The sequence below is a fragment of the Lepidochelys kempii genome, chromosome 11 (assembly GCF_965140265.1).
Source record: "Lepidochelys kempii isolate rLepKem1 chromosome 11, rLepKem1.hap2, whole genome shotgun sequence".
Classification (NCBI taxonomy): Eukaryota; Metazoa; Chordata; order Testudines; family Cheloniidae; genus Lepidochelys; species Lepidochelys kempii.
The window spans coordinates 8,175,047-8,193,775 of NC_133266.1; the positions used below are offsets into that span (position 1 = coordinate 8,175,047).

Consider the following 18,729-nt stretch of genomic DNA (forward strand, 5'->3'; position numbering starts at 1 on the left):
ATTATGCAAGCATATAAATGATCAGTGAGTTATTTGTTTTCAGATGATACCTCACAAGGCATATTTTGTACAAAGATCAGTACACTAGTGTGTAGGGTGTGAATATTGGGGTTCTTAAGGTCACACATGCTTATAAAGACAAGCTAACCCACTCAAACACCCCAGTGTACTTGCACTCCACTGCCCATGGTACATAGGCCTGGATGTTTTCCAGTGTGAGGCTGGGAGATCATTCTTCTCCCACAGTGCCTCCTCTATAATGACATTCCATAGGGGCTTCATCTATTTCCAGAGCCAAAATCATATTCCTTTCGAGGCTGACTAGATTATAACAACAAGCTATTGGCTCTTCCTACATGAGCCCAGGGGGAATTAGGTTTGTTTAGCTCATTGAATTTAATGTTTCAGAGTAACTGGACTGGCCTCGTTTTTCTTTGATGTGTTTCTTCCTGTTCCTGGACGTTCTCCCCTCCTTTATAGTTGGGTTTTCATTTAGTAACTCCATGCGAATCCAGCTCATTAGGTGGAGCTAGCAGGGAGAGCGGAGAAGAGAAACCAAGGTGAATGGTGTCACTTCCCTGGCCTGTCTGATTGCCACCCATTAACTGGCGCCAAAGAAACCAGATTGAAAATCCCCTGGTTGAAGTATTACATAAGATTTAAAAACATAATAAAACTCTCAGTAGGTTGTTTTGTTGTGGGCTGTTTTTTATTCTCCGCCATTCAGTAATCACTGATGCAAAGGGATATTTGATCTGGCAATTTCTGTGGGTAGAGGCAGATGAAATTTAAAAGCAGTAAAAGTGCAAATGCATGCTGTGGCGGGGAAGCTAAAAGAAAACAGGTTGGAGGTAAGATTGGGAGAGTAGGAAGAGTTTGTAAGATGAATTTGTATTGGAGAAAGGATAGGCAGTGTTTTGAGTAAACTATAGGTTACAGCAAGGAGGAAGTTTTTTTGAGGTGAGACTTGAATGGTATGAAGGAAGAGCCCTACACCAGTGGTTCTCAAGCAGCGGTACATGTACCCCGGGGATTATGCAGAGGTCTTCCAGGAGTATGTCAACTCATGTAGATCACTGTTTCTGAACGTGGGAGTTGCTGGATGGGCTTGGAGGGGGGAGGGAGGTCGCAAGTTCAGGGCTGGTGTTCGGGGGTGGCAAGTAGGGCAGTTGCCCCGGGCCTCACGAAGCTAAGTTACATGCTTGAGCCCCAAGCAGTGGGGCTCAGGCTTCAGACTCCTGAAAGGGGTATAGTAATCAGGAAAGGTTGAGAACCATTGCTCTACTCAGATAGGCCATTGCTAGTGAGAGAGTGAGATCCCCTTCTCTGTTCAAGATATGCAGAGTAATAGCAACTGAGGACCAGATTGGAGGACGTGAGTGGGTAGATATAAGTCACAGAGAGTAAGTGAAGTGTAGCCATACTTCGAAACTGAAGTGACAAGGAAGCTGATAGATTCTACAAAGCCAGGTTGCTTTTGCTCCATCTTCATAGACTGGGGGTTGTCGTAATTTTTGGGTAAGGGGCTGAGCCTCTGGGTTCTCTTCCTTAGTATGGTTCTGGGCAAGTCTCTTCACTATTCTCTGCATCATTTTTCCCCATCTGTAAAATGAGGTTAATACTGACCTACCTCCCAGTGATGCTGGGTGTTCGAAAGCTTAATTAAAGTCTGTAAAGTGCTTTGAAATCCTTGGATAGGGGCGGTAGATGTGTAGTTTATTTATTAGTGCTAATAATTGCTCTTCACATTTTGTCGGTATGCCATTTTACTTGAATCTCATGTTCAAACCAGCCTTGCTGCAGGAAGAAGAGCTCTGTACAATTTCCCCGCCTGCCAGTGCTGAAGGCTTTAGTTTCCCTGATACTCACCTTGGTGTTGTGTCATGGCACATTCACCCCCAGAGCAATGAGTGCTGTTTCTGAAACTGCACACTCAAGCATCACTAATTAAAATGCATCATGAAAGATGCATGTTGTTTCTTTTGTATTAACTCATCGGTGAGGAATGTGTTGATTGTACAAGCATTCCTCAGTATTTTTTTTAAAGGTGCAGTACTCTGTACTTGAAATGCCACTCTGCACTTCCCCCTCAGTGCAGAGAGCACGGTAAGAGAACAGCCAGAGTGTAGCTTGTATGATCTTGGTTGGTGTTATACCTATAGGGCTATTTAAGTAAAAGGACTTCAAAAATATTGAAACCAGTTTACTCAGCAGGTTGACTGACAGGATGGTTACTCTGTGCAAATGATACCAATTGTCCCAGCCAGAAGCAACTGGGGCATTAATAGAATCTGGATTAAACTCTTTTTTAAAATGAGAGATTGGAAAAGAAGCTTTTTTTAGACTAAGTCTTAACATTTTTGGTTAAGATCTGTATATCTGGCATGTATGTGTGTTGGCTGTGGTGTTTTTCTCTTCCATGTCTTTCTGCCCATGCCCAGCATGTGAGGAAACCCTATCTGAGACTGAATCCTGAATTCCTTCAGCATCCCCTCCCCTAGACCCTTTATTACAGCTGCCATCCATCTAGTGAAGAAAGCAGAAGGGGAACACATTTGGATTTCCACTTCTAAATGGATTGGACTCAGTGTTACCATCTCCCAGGATATTTGGGTTTTTTTCTTATAGCCCCTGGTCATGGAGTCATGTGAATACATGAGAATCTCAGCTTTCATTTAAATATAAAAAGTTTCTATCCCTTGTAATTGTGGAGAAGATCTTAAAAATGTGAAATGTGTGCAATTTACAGACTCAGATATTAGAAGACAAATAAAAAGAATCCAAAATCTGTTTTTTAACTCATGAATTTTTTGGTGGCCTGACTCATTATTTTTGAGTATCTGACTAGGGCTAGCAATACTCTGGGCTTCTGGGGCTTGTAGGGAGAGTAGCCTTGTAATATACAATGTAAACTGTTGCTTTAGAACCTTTCTTCTGTGCAACTTCATGAGACTTCAGATAATAGCAGTTATGTAATTTCAGCCATTTTCTGTCCAAAGTTAATTATACAATGAGCGTATAACAGTAATGAATAGGGAAGGTACTTTTGCCATCTGTCTTACGTTGAATGTTTAAAATCTGGCTCTGTATATGCAAAAATTGCATTAAGTGTTAAAGGCATGCCTACTTAGTGTTGTCCTTGCCCCAAGGAAATTTCATATAATCCAACTAGATATCATGGAATGGCAAGGGAAAAAGTGAGACAGGATATAGTGAAACTGCAGCCTGAACAAATTGGGAGTCTGGTAGCCCTGCTGTCATTGGAATGAGGTTGCTGACCACAGGCATAAGGTTTTTAACTTCATTTGGAAAGTGATTTTTAGATTAAATGGTGTAGAAAGACCTCTAGTAAATTGTTGTTCTACTTGAAATCTATCTGATTTTGGTCCCCCACACAATTTATAAACATATATCTTGATCCCTGAAAGATTCTGATTTAAATTTTTCTTGCTTTTCAGCATTCAGAACAATGTCTTACATCAAAATAATGGATCACAACAAGTAAGGCAATCTCTACGGCATTCATTTCTGAGACTGTTTCCCTAAACATAGAAGCTTCATTGGTCTTCACAAGTTTCAAGAGTTGGGGCCTTATGCTAACCTTTTTAAATGCAGTGGCTTCCTTTGACTGACTATTGATTCTAAAGTTACACATTAAACTAGACTCTTATTTCAGCTACTAAGTGACAAGTGGGATCATTGGTTAACTCGGCATGGAGGATTTTAGCTAACTAGCTGGAGAGGGAGATTCCCCCACCCTCTCCAACATGTAAACATATTAAATTATGCATAAGTTGTTTAACTGTGTATGATCTTTGAGAACTATAGTAACCTGCAAAACTGTACTAATGCTCTGCAAGTTAAACTGCACACAAAGGAGAGGGACAGAGCTTGCTGGCAGTTTTGCGTCCATCTCTTACTAGCGTTCTGGGCTACTGCTCTGGTATTTTTAAAGGGACACGTACTTCTGCTACATCAAGGATAAATTACTGGCAACATCTAAATTTTTTTTTGTTTTTCATAAAACTTTTGATGCACTCATCCCCTCAGCATCTGTGCATGGTAGGTGCTTTGTGTCACTAAAAACAACCATTACGAAAACATAACCACCTCCCTCCCCAGTTACTAGAATGATACATCAGAGGCGTGGACTCTTCAATAGGAATGCCCTGCCACCCATTCTGGAGTATGTCAGCTGAAGGGGCGGACAGTAAGTGCAACAGAGCAGATCGGACACCACCAGGGGGTGATCTTCTAGGCCATTAAAAGTATAATCCCTTCAGCCACATCAGGAAGCAAACAGATGTGCTGGTGCTCAAGGTTAGCTGCTTTATTCAGCACCAGTTGATGCTTCTGGGTGCTATTCAGGGGTAGATGAATTGCAGTAATCCTGCTTTTGGGTTACAAAGTTGCAGATCACTGTTGCAGAGCTAGTCACAGAGGGGAACAGTTGCTGCATCCGGGACAAACCATGAATGAAGAGGGCGCTGCAGCTGTTACCTGCAAATCCAAGAGCAGTGCTGTACCCAGTATGACCCTGGTACTGTTACTGGCATTTGAAAAGTGGGACATGTCTCTCCAGTGGGGGGAAGTATCTATGGGAGACGTCTTGTCAAGCCTCATGTTTGGGCACGAGGAGGAGTTGTTTTTTTCTGTGTGTCACTGTCACGCGGTAAAGTGTTTAAGATGACTTGCTTGTTTTTGTTTTATTTCCCAAGAGCTGGAATGCAAAGCCGACCCTGCCTGTCATCATTCCGTCTGGCCCAGTCTTAGTGGAAATAGAAAACTTTCCTAGGAGCCCTGGAGCCAGCCAGCAAGACATGAAATGGTGCGTTCTGCAGACCCTTGCTAGTTTCTTTGATTGAAAGGGAAAGGTCATTCGCTTATATACAGTCCAAATGCCTTTCTTTTTATAGTTAATCTGCTGTTAAACTACCTGTATTGTCTTTTTGAGAAGAATAAATTGTGGGTCAGGTCAGTGGTGATAAAGCTGGATCAGTGCTTTGAGACCAGGCGGAGAGTGCTGCAGAGGCAACCTGCTCAGCTTCTGAGGGAATCTTTGCTGCTATTCCTATGGAGGAATCTACTGCAGCATTTTCTAGCTCTGGTGGGAGTTGTTCCACCCTCTACGGCCAACATAGTCTCTGTGACCCAGTGTCTGGAGGCATGCAGCCCAGGAACAGAGACTTATCCTGTTAGATCCTGGGAAAAACGTGCCAATCATAAATCAAGTTCTTTCTGGATGTGTCCCAGAAATCTTATGCAATGAGTAAACTAACTCTACAGTGCAAAGAGAGGAGGAGTTTGTTTGGGGAAACTGAAATGGTTGAAGGATAAGAGCTTGATTTCATTTAATTAAAATGTCTGCTCTTTATATACCAGAATTTGGGTGAGATTGAGAGAGCAGCTCTTAATCTTTTCACTCGTTGTCTCCTATAGCATGGGTTGTGACTTCAAATGGGGATGCAGTAATGGAAATGGAGCTCTGATTTGTTAGGCTTTGAGAAGCAGCTGTGATGGGATGCAATGGATTTAAAGCTCTTATCCTAAGCGGTTTCAGTCCTCAAAAAAAAAGGTCCTCCATTTGGCTAGAATCTGATTCTGTTTTGCTTTTATGTCTCTTAAAGACAAAACTATGTAAATATGGTTAATACCTGACAGTAATGGTGTAAAGAAATGCATTGTACAAATCTAACTAATTACATATTCAGTGGGGTTTTTTAAAATATACTGGATCTTGGATTTAAAGAGGGAGAATAATTCTGCTCTGCATCTGCTGCATTGTAATTCTGCTGCAAAACATTTGATGAAATGGTGCTTTCTCTTTTTCTTTTGCCCTTGATTTGCCTAGTATCTGAAATCTCTGGGTTGTCTGTGGTGATCTCGTTGATCGGTCGATTTCTTCCCTGGTGGTGGTGGTGGGTGAAAGGTGGTTGTATCTTTATTCTTTCAGCCTTCTCAGTATGATTTTGTTCTGTATTTACTCAGTCTAACTGCAAGGTGCTTGCTAGAATCTGGTAACTTCTTCGTTCGGAACATTTGACTCCAGCTCCAAACGGCTCTACATAGGTCTTTTATGGTGGTAGCAATACTGTTATGTAGCAGTAATAAGGTTTCTGTTCTATATTTAAGTTCCATTACTTCTGTTCAGAAGCTGAGAGAATTTACAGGCCCATCTGTGGTAGTTTTGATCCCAGTGTGCCTGTGTTAGGATTAAGAGCCTGAACCTGTGTTGCTGACAGACCTTGTCCGGAAATCTAGCTCTTTGCTAGATTCAGCTGCAGAAGGAAGTTTGTCTGTAGAAGAGGGTGGGTGAATGTAAAATTTATCTGTGTGTTACCTAATGTAACATACCCCAAGAAAACATCCATTCCTACTTGACACAGTTTTAATATATTCACTTAGAAGAAAATAAAACTTTCTCTGTGTTTATAAAAAATATTGTAGTAACTTATGGAGCAGCTTTCTTTCTGGTAATGTGGGTTTAACATGGTTTGCTAGCAGCTGTTCTGTCTGCTGTGGTAAGGGATGCATCTAGCCTTAAAATGGGGAAATAAAGAACAGTTTGGAGCTGTGTAGTCAACTATGTGTGCTGCATTCAAGTTTCACAGGCTGGAAATGGGGTTTGGTGGACACATTGCTGAAACATATGTGTCTAGTTGGAGAGCTGTGACTTACATGACTTGGTATCTTAGTGTCTTGTTGCAGCTAATGGGTTTTTTTCTAAACTGCTCTCTGCTTTTAATTGGCCTATTTCCGCATGTATTGGCTTTGGCTTCTGTCACAGAAAAACAGTCCTCCTTTTTGAAAAATAATGTCCATGGATAGCTGAAAACACTGAAATATTTCAGGTTATTTTTTATAGTGGTGATTGGGGTGAATGGATTAGGGTTAAGGATCTAACCTGTCAATTTCTGGGTGCTGTTCCTTGCAGATACCTCTACTGGCTACATTACAGCCCTTCCTTTAATTTAAAACTGGAATACTGCAGGTGTCATCAAAAATGATGAGTCAGATCATAAGAAGGATTTTCAGTCTTTTGTTTTCTGATTTTGAAATCCTCTGCTCTATTGTTTAAATTCCTCAGTACAGAAGAGGTTTCTGCGCCCTTTTGGCCATACAAATCCAAATGTAACCATCAAACAATGTGAGGTATTAACTGCAAAACTGGAGGTCCCCAAACACAAGCAGCATCTTTCTGGCTTTGTGCTGGACTAAAAGAGTTGCTTCTGGGATAAAACGGGGAAGAAGCAATAGCAGGTTAGCAAATCTATTTCCGTGTCAGGGAGCATGCACAGATCTTCCTGTTGTGAGCAGCTTTTCATTTGGTTTCTTAAATTATAAAAATTAGGGAATAACTTAAAAACAAACCATTTGATGGCTGTTTTAACTTTTGGACCTCATATGCCATTTCTTCACAATATGCATTGCAAAGAACAAAATTCTGCGCTCCTGTGGGTGAAAGTTATGCAAATCTTCTCTCCTTTCTAAAGGAGGACTGTCTAATCATTTACCCCTGTTGTGAATCCTGCATGTCTTTTCTGCTTCCCTGTCTAATGCGATCTTTTAGCTAATGTCCTGCCTGCTCAATTGTTTTGGTGTGGTTAAAAGTATTAAACTGAACTTACTGGGACATGAGACCTGATGAAATATGAACACTTTGTAGCTGTATCTGATGATCCACTTACTTGTTTATGGTTAAACTAAATGACTGACTCTAAAATTACGCTATTTAAAGGGGGCTATTTTAGGAATTTGCTCCCTTGAATAGCTTAGAGAAAAAGAGAGAGCTTGTTTTTTTGTGAGCGTGTCTTACAGAGTGTATGTCAGCCTCACGTAAACCATTGTAATGCGGGATTCCGAATCGGATAGAGAAAACAATGCTGGAACAGTCTCTACATGTTGGTTCATTTTTTTCCATCTTGAGGCTTCTTATAAGAAAACGCTTAAAAGTTCTAAAATCCAATCATGCAGGTGTCTGTTTCAGTGGACCAAGTTAATTATCCCAAGGCCATATTGCTTCCCGCATAAGAATTACTTGGCACTTGCATAAATATATTAATGTCAGGACAGTGCTTTATACATGAATCGTGCTGTATCCTGTTAGTCTTCCTAAGCCCTTGAGGACTTTATTCCCAGTGTGGAATGCATTAGCACTGGCTATGTATAGTCACTTTTGTATTGCTACATTTTTCAAACAAATTGGAAGACAAAGTCTTGGCCTTTTCCTAAAATAATCCACCTCCAATCATATAATCATATCATATCATATTCAAGATAATCAAGTACAGCTATGATCAGGTTCTTCAGTAATGTCTAGTTCTTTAGTGAATTCTGCTAATGAAATGTGAAAGATGTGCTGTAGTGATCCCTTCTTTGACTATAATGCTTGTTTTTATGATGTCCTCTTTCCTCCTTTCCCCCTCTTTTCATTTGCCTTGAGAACCTGCCTTCTTTGGTAGCTTTAAACCTTGCTGTTGCATGCAGTAGCTTGTTTCCACTGTGCATTGAGACATGTCATTCAAACCCTTTAATGCCGCTAAACATGTAAAGCACTCTTTCAAGGAGGTGTATGCCTTCGTGTCTTTGCCTGTTTTCTCATCTGTAAAATGGGGATAACACTTAGCTTTGTAAAATGCTTTGGAATATATAGATGAAAAGCACATTGTAAGTTACAAGCATTACATACATGGGATGCCTTGACTTTCCATTTTGAAGCTTTTGCAGAAGTACATATACACTCTGGCAGCAGCAATTAAGGGGTTAATTTGACATTCCAGCTATTTTATTCTGTGTATATCCTTGCACACTTCCTTTATTAGGTGTTTGACATTTGGCAATTTAGTTCTTCCTTATTACTCTTTTTCACATCATTCTTCCCTCCCTTCCTCTCACCTCCTACTGTCTTCCACCCCTTCCCCTTCCGTTGCTAATTACTAACTGTGCCCCCTCCCAATCCCCAATGATCCAGGCCCTTTGATGCTGATGACTGCCGTCAACGTGGTGGAAGTGTATGGAACGCATGGGCCCCGCCCTCGACCCAGTCTGCGGATAGACACTACACTCATTTTGTCCATGAGCGCAATGTGAAGAATGCAGGAATTCATAGTGATGCCATTGGTTATGCTGTCCAAACTACCATGACCGATCTATGAGAAGTGGGCCTTTTTGGAGCTTGAGGCTGTTCTGTAACACAGTCTGGAACATTACATTTTCTGAGTTGCCTCTAAGATAAGGACAATGGACCCAGAGCTGATTAGGAATACCCAGACCTTGTGCGAAGGCCCCTGCATATGGTGCTGTTGTATTGAATCTTTTAAAGAAAAATTAGCATATACACTACTGGTCTGTTACCCCAGGTATTCTTGTACTGAAAAGAGTATGTGTATCTTTTTAAATGTGTTAAGATTTTTCTTAACGATTAAAGGATTTTAGCTGGTGGTAACTCTGAGGACCCCTGTAGGAGTTTGCATCTATAACAAAACTGGGTATTGCACCTGTGGTATTAAGTGAGATTTCAGGAATTGAACTAAATCAGAGGACCATCATTGGTGTATAACTGCCCTTCCTTTTGCACCATAATAGTTTGTTTTAAAAAGCGTGGGAGAAATGGGTGACTTGCAGTTCAACCACTCTAAGTCTGTTGGTAACAAGTTCTGTAGTTATTTTACTTGAAAATGTTTCTTGGAAATTAAATGAAATTATTTTATTTAAAAAAAAACAAACCAAACCAGAGCCCCTGAAAAGGGGTACAGAGTAGAATTGCGGGGGATGGGGAAGGAGGCAGGGAGAATATATTTTTGAAGGCTGTCTTGGTTGCTTGTATAGGGAAACCATGTTTCTTCCCCGGTTTTCACTGTAGGGAAGGTTTTAAGACCTATTAGTGGAACAGCTCGGTCCATATCTATATGTACACTTAAGAACAACTCGGTTCTCAATGCACTGAACCAAAGGCACGATCCTGTGTGCCTGTTGTCAGTGTCCTCCTAGCAACATTCCACCCCAGTTTGGGTAAACACTATTCCTGCTATTCCAGAAAACCGTTTGCAATGTGTGTTTTTAGCTCCCTAGTATTTTTGTTATTGTTACTAAAATAACTGGTTTGAAGTAATAGTTTGGGAAATAGTCTAACTATGGGAATATATCTTTTTAGTGTCTGAAATTGTCAGAGTGAGTTTACTTCATTAACAGAAACATTTTGAATAGTCTGAAGTAAGAGACACTCACGTGTGTGGGGGAGAGAGTGAGAGATTGATCTTAGGTTGGTTTACACATAGACTTATGTTGGTATAACTGAGTCACTCAGAGGTGTGAAAAATCCACAGCCCTGAGCGATGCAGTTGTACCGCCTGAAATCCTGATGTAGACAGCAATGTGTCAACAGGAGGGCTTCTCTTGTCAACAGAGCTACGCCTCTTGGGGAAGTGGGATACCAATGCCGACGGGAGAAGCTCTCCCATTGGTGTAGGTTGTGTCTTCGCTACGCACTGCAGCGCTGTATGTGTAAACTTGCTCCACATTCATAGTCGTCAATACAATATACTATCACGTTAGATCACAGATTTTCTTTCCTATTTGGCCATTGTCTCTACCCACAGCTCTGCTACACCCCTCTCACCTGATTTAGGAATAGGATATATGGGCTCTGAAAGTCGTGCCATACAAACATCTTTGGTCTAAAGGGAGTTTGCCAAGCTACAAGGTCTATAGATGCCTCTGTGTTTCCATCCTGCCAAAAGAGGACATTTTCCCCCTAAAAATTGCAATGGGCCTTCCATTGTTTGTGGTCTTGCAATTAGGAAATACACTTCTTCTTAAAAAAGTCACTCACTGACATCTGAACCAATAACCCAGTTCACTGGCTTATTGAGAATCTTGGGCCTGCTCTAACTTCATTGGTTTTATGGCCTGATGCTAGTCCAGTTTGGAGTCTCAGAAGTCACACTAGACCCTTCCAGATAATGATTTTAGCTTTAAGGGGGTGTCAATATTTCCAGAAATCTGCAGAGCGTATCCCAAACTCATCTGGGTTTACAGAAACCATATGCATTATTAAATGCCCCCCCCCGCCCCTTACCTGAAAACAATAATAGAATTATGTGTGACATGCAGCAGTGAGGACCTGATACTGCACCCTTTCCTCATGTATGTGGTCTTATTGACTCTATCCAGAGTCAGAGACCACTCAGGTTTTTAAAAACTGACAAACTGGTCCCAGGCTTCGAACAAGTCTTACCATCAAACCTATAGCTTAGCCTGGAAAAAGATACAATTTCTCTAAAACATATATCAAAATGCAAAGCTGTGACGCTGTTTCCTCTGTGCTTTTGTCCGGTCCCTGCCGCTGTGCTCCAGATGAGATGGTGCAGGCTGCTTGAAGACCACCCATTCTACCAAATGATTCATGGAGATGACTGTTGGTTCAAAGGTCAAGGCTACAATTCTTGAAGGGGAACTCTCTCAAGTTAGTTTAAGAACAGTAATGCTCTCTACCTCTTGTCCAAAATCAAATGGAAAAATGGGTACAAAGGTCTTTTAAAAATTCTCCACCATTCAGCTTTAAGAGTAGAAAGTGTCTGTGTTGCTGAACGTGTTTGGTCGAGTCAGTTCTCTGAATAATTTTCAAATTGCTAATTGCAAATTTAAGGTTTTAAAAGCAGATTTTATCTTTCAAATGTTTAGCACGTGGAAGGTGCTAACAAAGTAGGTATAGTCAGGACATAATTGCAATTTCTCCATAGATATTTTGGCAGTAGTGTAGATAAAATCAGATTACTGATGAAATTTAAGTTTCCATTTACCATTGTATTAAAAAAAGGATAGGATCGCTGTGTATAAATGATCCATAAGGTGAGCAGAGGTGACCAGAGTAGCTTCATTCTCCTTTTAGGTAGGTTTATTTGTGCGTTTGGTGGTGGTAGGTTCAGACAAAAGTTTTCTTATTAAAGCAAAAGTACTTTTCTGTGTTAGTTTCTGTATTTCAGAAGTACTAGAAAAACTTAAAAATGAAATCTGTTATACCGAGCAGGTACAGTACTCTACCTACCAGCTAAATATTCCATGAGTGACAGAGAGAGAAAGAACTCACCAGAGAGAACGGGTGTGTGTGTGTGTGTGTGTGTGTGTGTGTGTGTAATGGCATGGCATGGCAAAACATCCGACTTTTTGAAAATATTTTTGGATCTTTGTCACAATGATAAATACTTATTTTATTAAAATGTTCATAATGGCTTTATACTTATTCCATATGTTATCCAAGAGCCTGTGTTTAGCTCCAAGGTAAACATGGAGGTGGTTGTGGTTACTGCAGATACTGACTGAAATCCAGATGGCAGAGAGCAGTCGGGCCTCCTGAGATCCCTTCCAACCCTGATATTCTATGATTCTGTGAATGAAGAAATTGACTACATCTTCTAGTGGGCTGTGGTATAAGGCACGTTGGGTGGCTATTGTGTTACCGCAGCGCTATCGATAAAGCTTGGTTGGCATATTCATTAGATAAACCTTGATGTGGAAGGACAGCTCAGCTCATTCAAATGTGAAAAGTCAACTCCGGCTAGTGGTTATACTGGAATGGACTAGCCTGGAAATGAATTTTTTTTTTTTAGCACTGTATATGTTACATATTATTGCCAGCTGGGTTTGAATTTCACTTGCTTCCTAAGGATCTAATGCTCCTCTGTCACTGTATTTACACTGGTGTAATTCAGTGGCGTTACTCCTGATTTCCGTAAGGGTAAGCTACAGAAGACTGAGGACCCAAGCTAGCTGACTGAGAACTGAAAACTGTTAATGGTCACCTTGGCCACGTTAGTTGGTGGTAACACGTTGCCTAATGTTTTTCGAAGGAGCTGAGTACCCGCTACAAGAATATCCAGAATTGTTACATTAAATGCTAAACCACAAGATAATTTGGAAGAGAGAATAAACCTCAGACATCAGTTTAAGCCAACCTCACTAAAGGGGGTAGGAGGAGAATCTCATGGGGGACAAATTATCAGACGTTTACAACCTACTGCAGAATTTCTTGCACCTTCTTCTGACTCATCTAGTGCTGTCCATTGTCAGACTGGAGAAATGGCTTAGACAGTCCCGCAGGTCTGATTCAGTCTGGCAAGTGCAATGTTTGTCATTAACTGCAGTGGGAGGTGCAAATGTTCAGCACTCTTAAAAATTGTGCCATTGGTGACTATCGGCATGGATGAATTTGAACTGGTGAGTTAAAAGTAAAAGGTTCTGTATCCTATTTCCAGTCCCCTGGCTCATATTTCCCTTCCAGGAAAATATCTTTTAGCCTGGAATGTATACAACACGATAGCCGACTCCTCCATTAGTCAGTACCAATCTATTCAAGTGGCTGAACGATTCTGGGATATGCATTTGTATTAAATCTTTATTAGCAACTGTCCTCCTCTACACTACCCCTGCCTTGTGGAAACACCCAGAAGTATTACCACATGGTTTAATGGTGACTGACCACACAACATTCATCTCTCCATTGCAACCCGCACCTGTTCCTAAGAAGCTTCTCTCCCCTCGTAACAGATGCCAGCCTGTAATACACAGTCAGTGTTGGAAATAATAATGAATTGCTCATAACGTTAAAACAGCTTGGGAGTTGCCTTCAGAAAAGTCCAGATTTTGTCAGTCCCTCTACAAACACATGGGTGAAAACATTCTGACACCCTACTTGTTAAATAACAGAGAGCTTGCAATCCACGTTTGAAACATGTTCCCAAGCCCTTTTTCTGCTTTCACTTTAGAAATCTAGGAATGCTAAGAACGGCCTTCCTTAGTTTTTCTAAACACCTTCCATTTCTTTGTAAAATCTTTAAAAAGGTCACAAACCTATTTCTTCCGCCTTCCTTTTGCAGGTCACCTTCTAATAACCAAAAATGAAAGAAGTAAAAAAGATACTCAACTTCTTAATGTATGATATACAAAAACTACATCAAACGAATATTATTTAAGTTGCAAAGTCAAGCACACGAAGCTAAGAAATGTCAGAATTAAGGTGGTCTGTGCAACCTTAATTTGGCTCACTTGTGCATATGCATTATGACCCAGTTAGGAATTGCGCATTGATATAATAATTTTTCCACAGCAGATCTTTCAGTGCATAGGCAGGACACACAAGAGGGCTGAATTAAGCCACTGCAAATCTGGCAATTCCTAACTTTCAAGTGCTTGACTGTGCAATCTAAATAATGTTCTTTTAACATTTTTGCATGTTATTTTCCATGATTTCTTAAAGGAAAAAGATTTAAAAAAACCCAAAACAACCCATTCTATTGTGTGCAACTGTAACAACCCACCCCTCTCACATCATCACGGTGTGAACCTTGAGTACCACAGCACAGACAGCTTCCTCTTGCACTACAGAGCTAACTACATCAACTGGCATCAAGATAAGGCTGTTTTCCCAGCGGGGGAATGAAGAGCTGGGTCTTGGGAGTTGTTAATGGGAAGGAGCCTATGAAAAGATTGCTTGCGGTGGGGGTGCAGTTATTAGGGGAAGCCTTGCCTGGTGTACTCTCAACCCTCCCCCCCCCCCTTTTTTTTTTTTTTTTTTAATTAAGGAAACTCCATCCTCATCTGGTGCCACTGGAGCGAGAAGAGAGAAATGGGCTGCTGGGCCCAGCACCCCAGCCTGGCCCTTGTGCCCCCAGCGTGGACGTGGGTCACTGGGTTACGTGTTGGGTCCAGAGGAGGTAGGGAACCCAGTCCCATCTCTCTTTCTCCACTCCTGCTACAAGTGCTCTGTCAGTTCCCAGTCACTCCCGAGCAGCAGCAACCACTGCTTTGACATAAGCCTGGCCGCAGAATGTTTGAGTTTAGTTAATTGTTTTGGTAGGTCGCATTAATGCTAGTGTTTTGCAGTGTGCAACAGTGCTACCTACCTGGTCTGGCTTTAGGCTGGCTAGCTGTGGTCTCGGTTTATTCAGTCAGGTTGTATCTTCTGAGCATCCCAGGAAGGATTCACTGCCATGCTCAAGTCTCTTTCTGAGCATAGTTCTACTCCTAAAACTAAAAACTCCAAAATGAAAAGTAGTTCCTTTGCCCACTGTAGGCTACAGCTCCCATGGGCTTTTCCCCTTCAGCGCTAAAAGGAGGACCTTCCTTCAATCCCCCTGCTTCTGAGACTATTGCTGGAACCTGTCTCCCTCCTGCACCTCCTCTCATTTGAGCTCTCAGCCCTTTATAGGATCTGAACCCTTCTCAGTTGGGTCTGATAATTGAACCAGATTGGTTGGCCCTTTAAAGGGGATGGCCACCCTGTTGGTGTGGCTGTTGAGAAATCAAACATTCAGAATTAGGAAATTTCAAAAGCATAGGTTCTCTCTGTAACTTTATTTTAGTTACATTACAAACTTTGTATATTTTGTGGCATACATTGCTATCAATATATTTAACAGGCAAAAAGAAATATGAAATGCTACAACCGATACTCCTGGGGGAATTCTATGCCAAAAATTTAAAATTCTGTGCACAATATTTTAAAATTCTGCATATTTTATATGTCAAAATAATCATGCCAATTTCAATTATTTTGATAATTTATTAAACTACAATACAATGGATGGAGAATGGGAGTGGAGAGCATTGGAGGAAATCCCAAGATCCCCTTGTCTAATAGTAATAGTAGCTAGGTTTGACCCTTTATTTGTAGTTATTAGTCAACAAATATATGCCACTATATGCTCAGTGTTAATCCTGGGCAACTGAAGAGCAAATAAGGGCTGGGGAATCAAACTCACAGAAAGGTCAGTAATAAACAGTGCATGGAGCATGTTTTGAAAGGAAAATTTTTCAGTCCAAAAATTTAGACCAGTTCTAATCACTGAAGCACTGTAAGTATTTATAAGGCCATACTGTCATTTACAATAAGGCTCCTTTACACCACTCTGGCCATGTAAAGGGAGCCTTAAAACTTTTACACCTGTTCTATGATCTTGGGGGAGTTCACTAAGAATGGGAACAATTCACTAGGCAGGCTGCTACATTATGCTCTGCCTGCAGGAACAGAGCCTGCCTTATTCCTGCCTCCAAATACCCTGAAGCCCCTGCCCCTCCACACTGGGCGTGCAGCAATAGCAAGACAGAGGGACAGTCTCTCTCATTTGCTTGCTTGCATGTCTGCTGAGCCTCGGTCCCCTGATTGTGATTGACATCTCCCCATGCATAGAATCACAGAATATCAGGTTTGGAAGGGACCTCAGGAGATCATCTAGTCCAACCCCCTTCTCAAAGCAGGACCAGTCCCCAATTTTTGCCCCAGATCCCTAAATGGCACCCTCAAGGATTGAACTCACAACCCTAGGTTTAGCAGATCAATGCTCAGACTGAAATTGTGTTGGGCCACAAAGCCAAACCACACAAATCAAGGTGGGTAACAGATGAAGTGTGCCAGTCAAGTGACAAGCGTAGGAAGCTGAAGTATAATAAAAAGGAGGATGAAAGATCTGAGTTCAATAGAGATCAAATAGAAAGCAAAGAGACCCAAAAACAACTGGATAAGCAAGCAGTGTAAATAAGCTGAAGAATATGTGAAGAGAAATTTGACATGGGTTTTATTTGCAAGATACGAGAACTAATACATCAGGTTTTTGATAACTTGCTATAATCCTTTCTGCCAAATGCTATGATAATGTATGGTGTTCCTGAAAAATTCATTACGGCAAGTCAGTGAGAGTGGTGGGAGTAGACAAACTGATGGAATGGTTCCGGACAACTGTAGGAGTGAAACAAGGATGCACGCTATTACCAGATTTGTTCAGCTTGGTACTAGACCCAATAATGGCTGTAGCACTGAGAGGTGAAATGGGAGCAGTCACGTTATGGGGTAGGACAGTGCATAATCTGAAATTCACAGATGATATTGACCTCTCAGCATTGACCAAGGAGGATTTACAGAGAATAATGATGAGGTAGACCAGGAAAGTAGAAAATTTAGATTGAAGATCAGCGTGGAGAAGACAAAAAACATGGCATTTGGAAGAAAAGAGAAAGAGGTAAAGATCAAACTCTGAGACAAAGATTAGAACAAGTGGAAAAATGTGTGTACTTTGGAGGACTAGTATTGAAGGATGAAAATGGTGAAAATGACATAAGAGGAGTCAGACTAGCTGCTATTCCATTTGGAAAATTCAGCAAGTTCTGGAAGAATAAAGACATTTTGAGAAAAACAAAAATTAGTGTATATGAGACAACTGTCATGCCAATACTGCTGTATGAGTTGGAATGCTGGAGTATGAGGAAAGGCAATGAATGGAAGATTTTGGCTGGAGAAATGAACTGGCTCAGGGGATACTGAGAGTTTCAAGACTGCAGAAAATAAAAAATGAGATAGGAAATGGCTAGGGCAAGAAATAACACTTACCGAAGATTCAAGAAAGATTACTGCAATTGTTTGGATTTGTGTCAAGAATGGACACAGAAATAATGTCATCCAGGGTGATACATACCAGAGTGCAAGGAACTAGAAATAGAGGAAGACCGAGGATGATTTGAATGTCATTGAAGAATGGCATAGAACAAAAAGGTTTAAAGATTAATGAAACTGGCACAAGATAGAAAGTGACGGACAGACTTCATTTGGCCCCATCATCGCATTTGTGCTGATGGGTGGGAATTAAAGATGAAGACAATGACCAGATGTTACATCTGGCATGCCACCATTATTTCCAATTCAAAGCATAGGGCAATCTGTGGTATCTCAGATCCCAAGGTGTGGTATCTGTTGGAAAATATTTACTCTTTTATGGCAACCACTGTACTTCTGACTGGCCACATGAGTGCTGATTTGGTTTCCATGAGCAGATGTGGTGCTTCCACACACAGATTTGGAACACACAATTGTACATGCCCGTCTTTGAAAAGCAGGCTCTAATCTCCATACCCATCTGCAAAATGAGAATAAATAATATCTACCTTGCAGAGGTGCTGTGAGTCTATCAAAATGCCTTTAGATCCTTGGACACAGAGAGTAGTCTTACTGCCTTTGCCCTTGTCTTTCCCTTTCCTCATCCTCTCCCTGTGGCATTCTGGCCTTAATTTAGATTCTGAGCTCTTCTGGGGAGGGGAATCCATCTTTGTTCTGTAAAGTGCCATGTAAATAATAAAAAAATGGGGGAAAGCTTTTTTTTTGCAAAGGGATACATTCTATCTTTGTTTTAAATTTGTATTAAAAAGTACTGAAGGATTTGACCAAAGCTAAATTTACATAGTTGCTTGTCCACCTTTACAACAATGGATAGATCTGCTTTACAAAGTTTGGATCCAGATCTTGATTCGGGTTCCAACTCCCCCTTAGCCGGGAAGGATTTGGATTAGCTGTTTGAGTATTTTAAGAAGTAAAGGTGTCACACAGCGCAGCCGTTCCCATTTGCTATGTTTGCATGCAAAGACTCCAGTGAGGTTGTTTGAAGACACTTTTTGCTTCCAGTCTGGTCATGCTGTGCTGATGATCACACTCCACAGAGAATTTTTCCTCTACTATGAACTGATTTTTCATACAGCAGAAGAAGTGGAGATATATGGACCTGTCCTGAGTTTTGAAGCTCGTTCTTCAAGGTATCTAGCTTGTAGATTTTTAAATTCCTTTGGAAACCAGTGTAAACTTGTTATCTGAAACAATTTTTAAAGAATGTGCATGGGTGCTTGAAAACAACAGGAAAAGGAAAGTGACCTGCTTTTTTACCTGAGGTTGCATTTTTTAAATCCTTGCCT

At 41.0% G+C, this 18,729-nt stretch overlaps 2 protein-coding genes across 4 annotated transcripts in view; both read left to right on the top strand.

Moving 5' to 3' along the window:
* Nucleotides 1–9,445, top strand: part of EPB41L5 (erythrocyte membrane protein band 4.1 like 5) — a 54,891-nt gene extending 45,446 nt beyond the window's left edge. Inside the window, exons 15-17 of one of the 2 annotated variants that reach the window (XM_073305044.1) lie at nt 3,459–3,501; nt 4,719–4,828; nt 8,972–9,445. In XM_073305044.1, the coding sequence (XP_073161145.1) occupies nt 3,459–3,501; nt 4,719–4,828; nt 8,972–9,155 (337 nt within the window). In that variant the 3' untranslated portion in view covers nt 9,156–9,445. The other variant, XM_073305045.1, reaches the window with a different exon arrangement.
* Nucleotides 9,446–9,550: 105 nt separating this feature from the next.
* The window catches only part of LOC140895430 (band 4.1-like protein 5), a 59,365-nt gene continuing 50,186 nt past the window's right edge, over nt 9,551–18,729 (top strand). The window contains exons 1-2 of one of the 2 annotated variants that reach the window (XM_073305059.1): nt 9,551–14,711; nt 18,446–18,573. In XM_073305059.1, coding sequence (XP_073161160.1) covers nt 18,464–18,573 — 110 coding nt within the window. In that variant the 5' untranslated portion in view covers nt 9,551–14,711; nt 18,446–18,463. The remainder of the gene's footprint in view (nt 14,712–18,445; nt 18,574–18,729) is intronic. The other variant, XM_073305061.1, reaches the window with a different exon arrangement.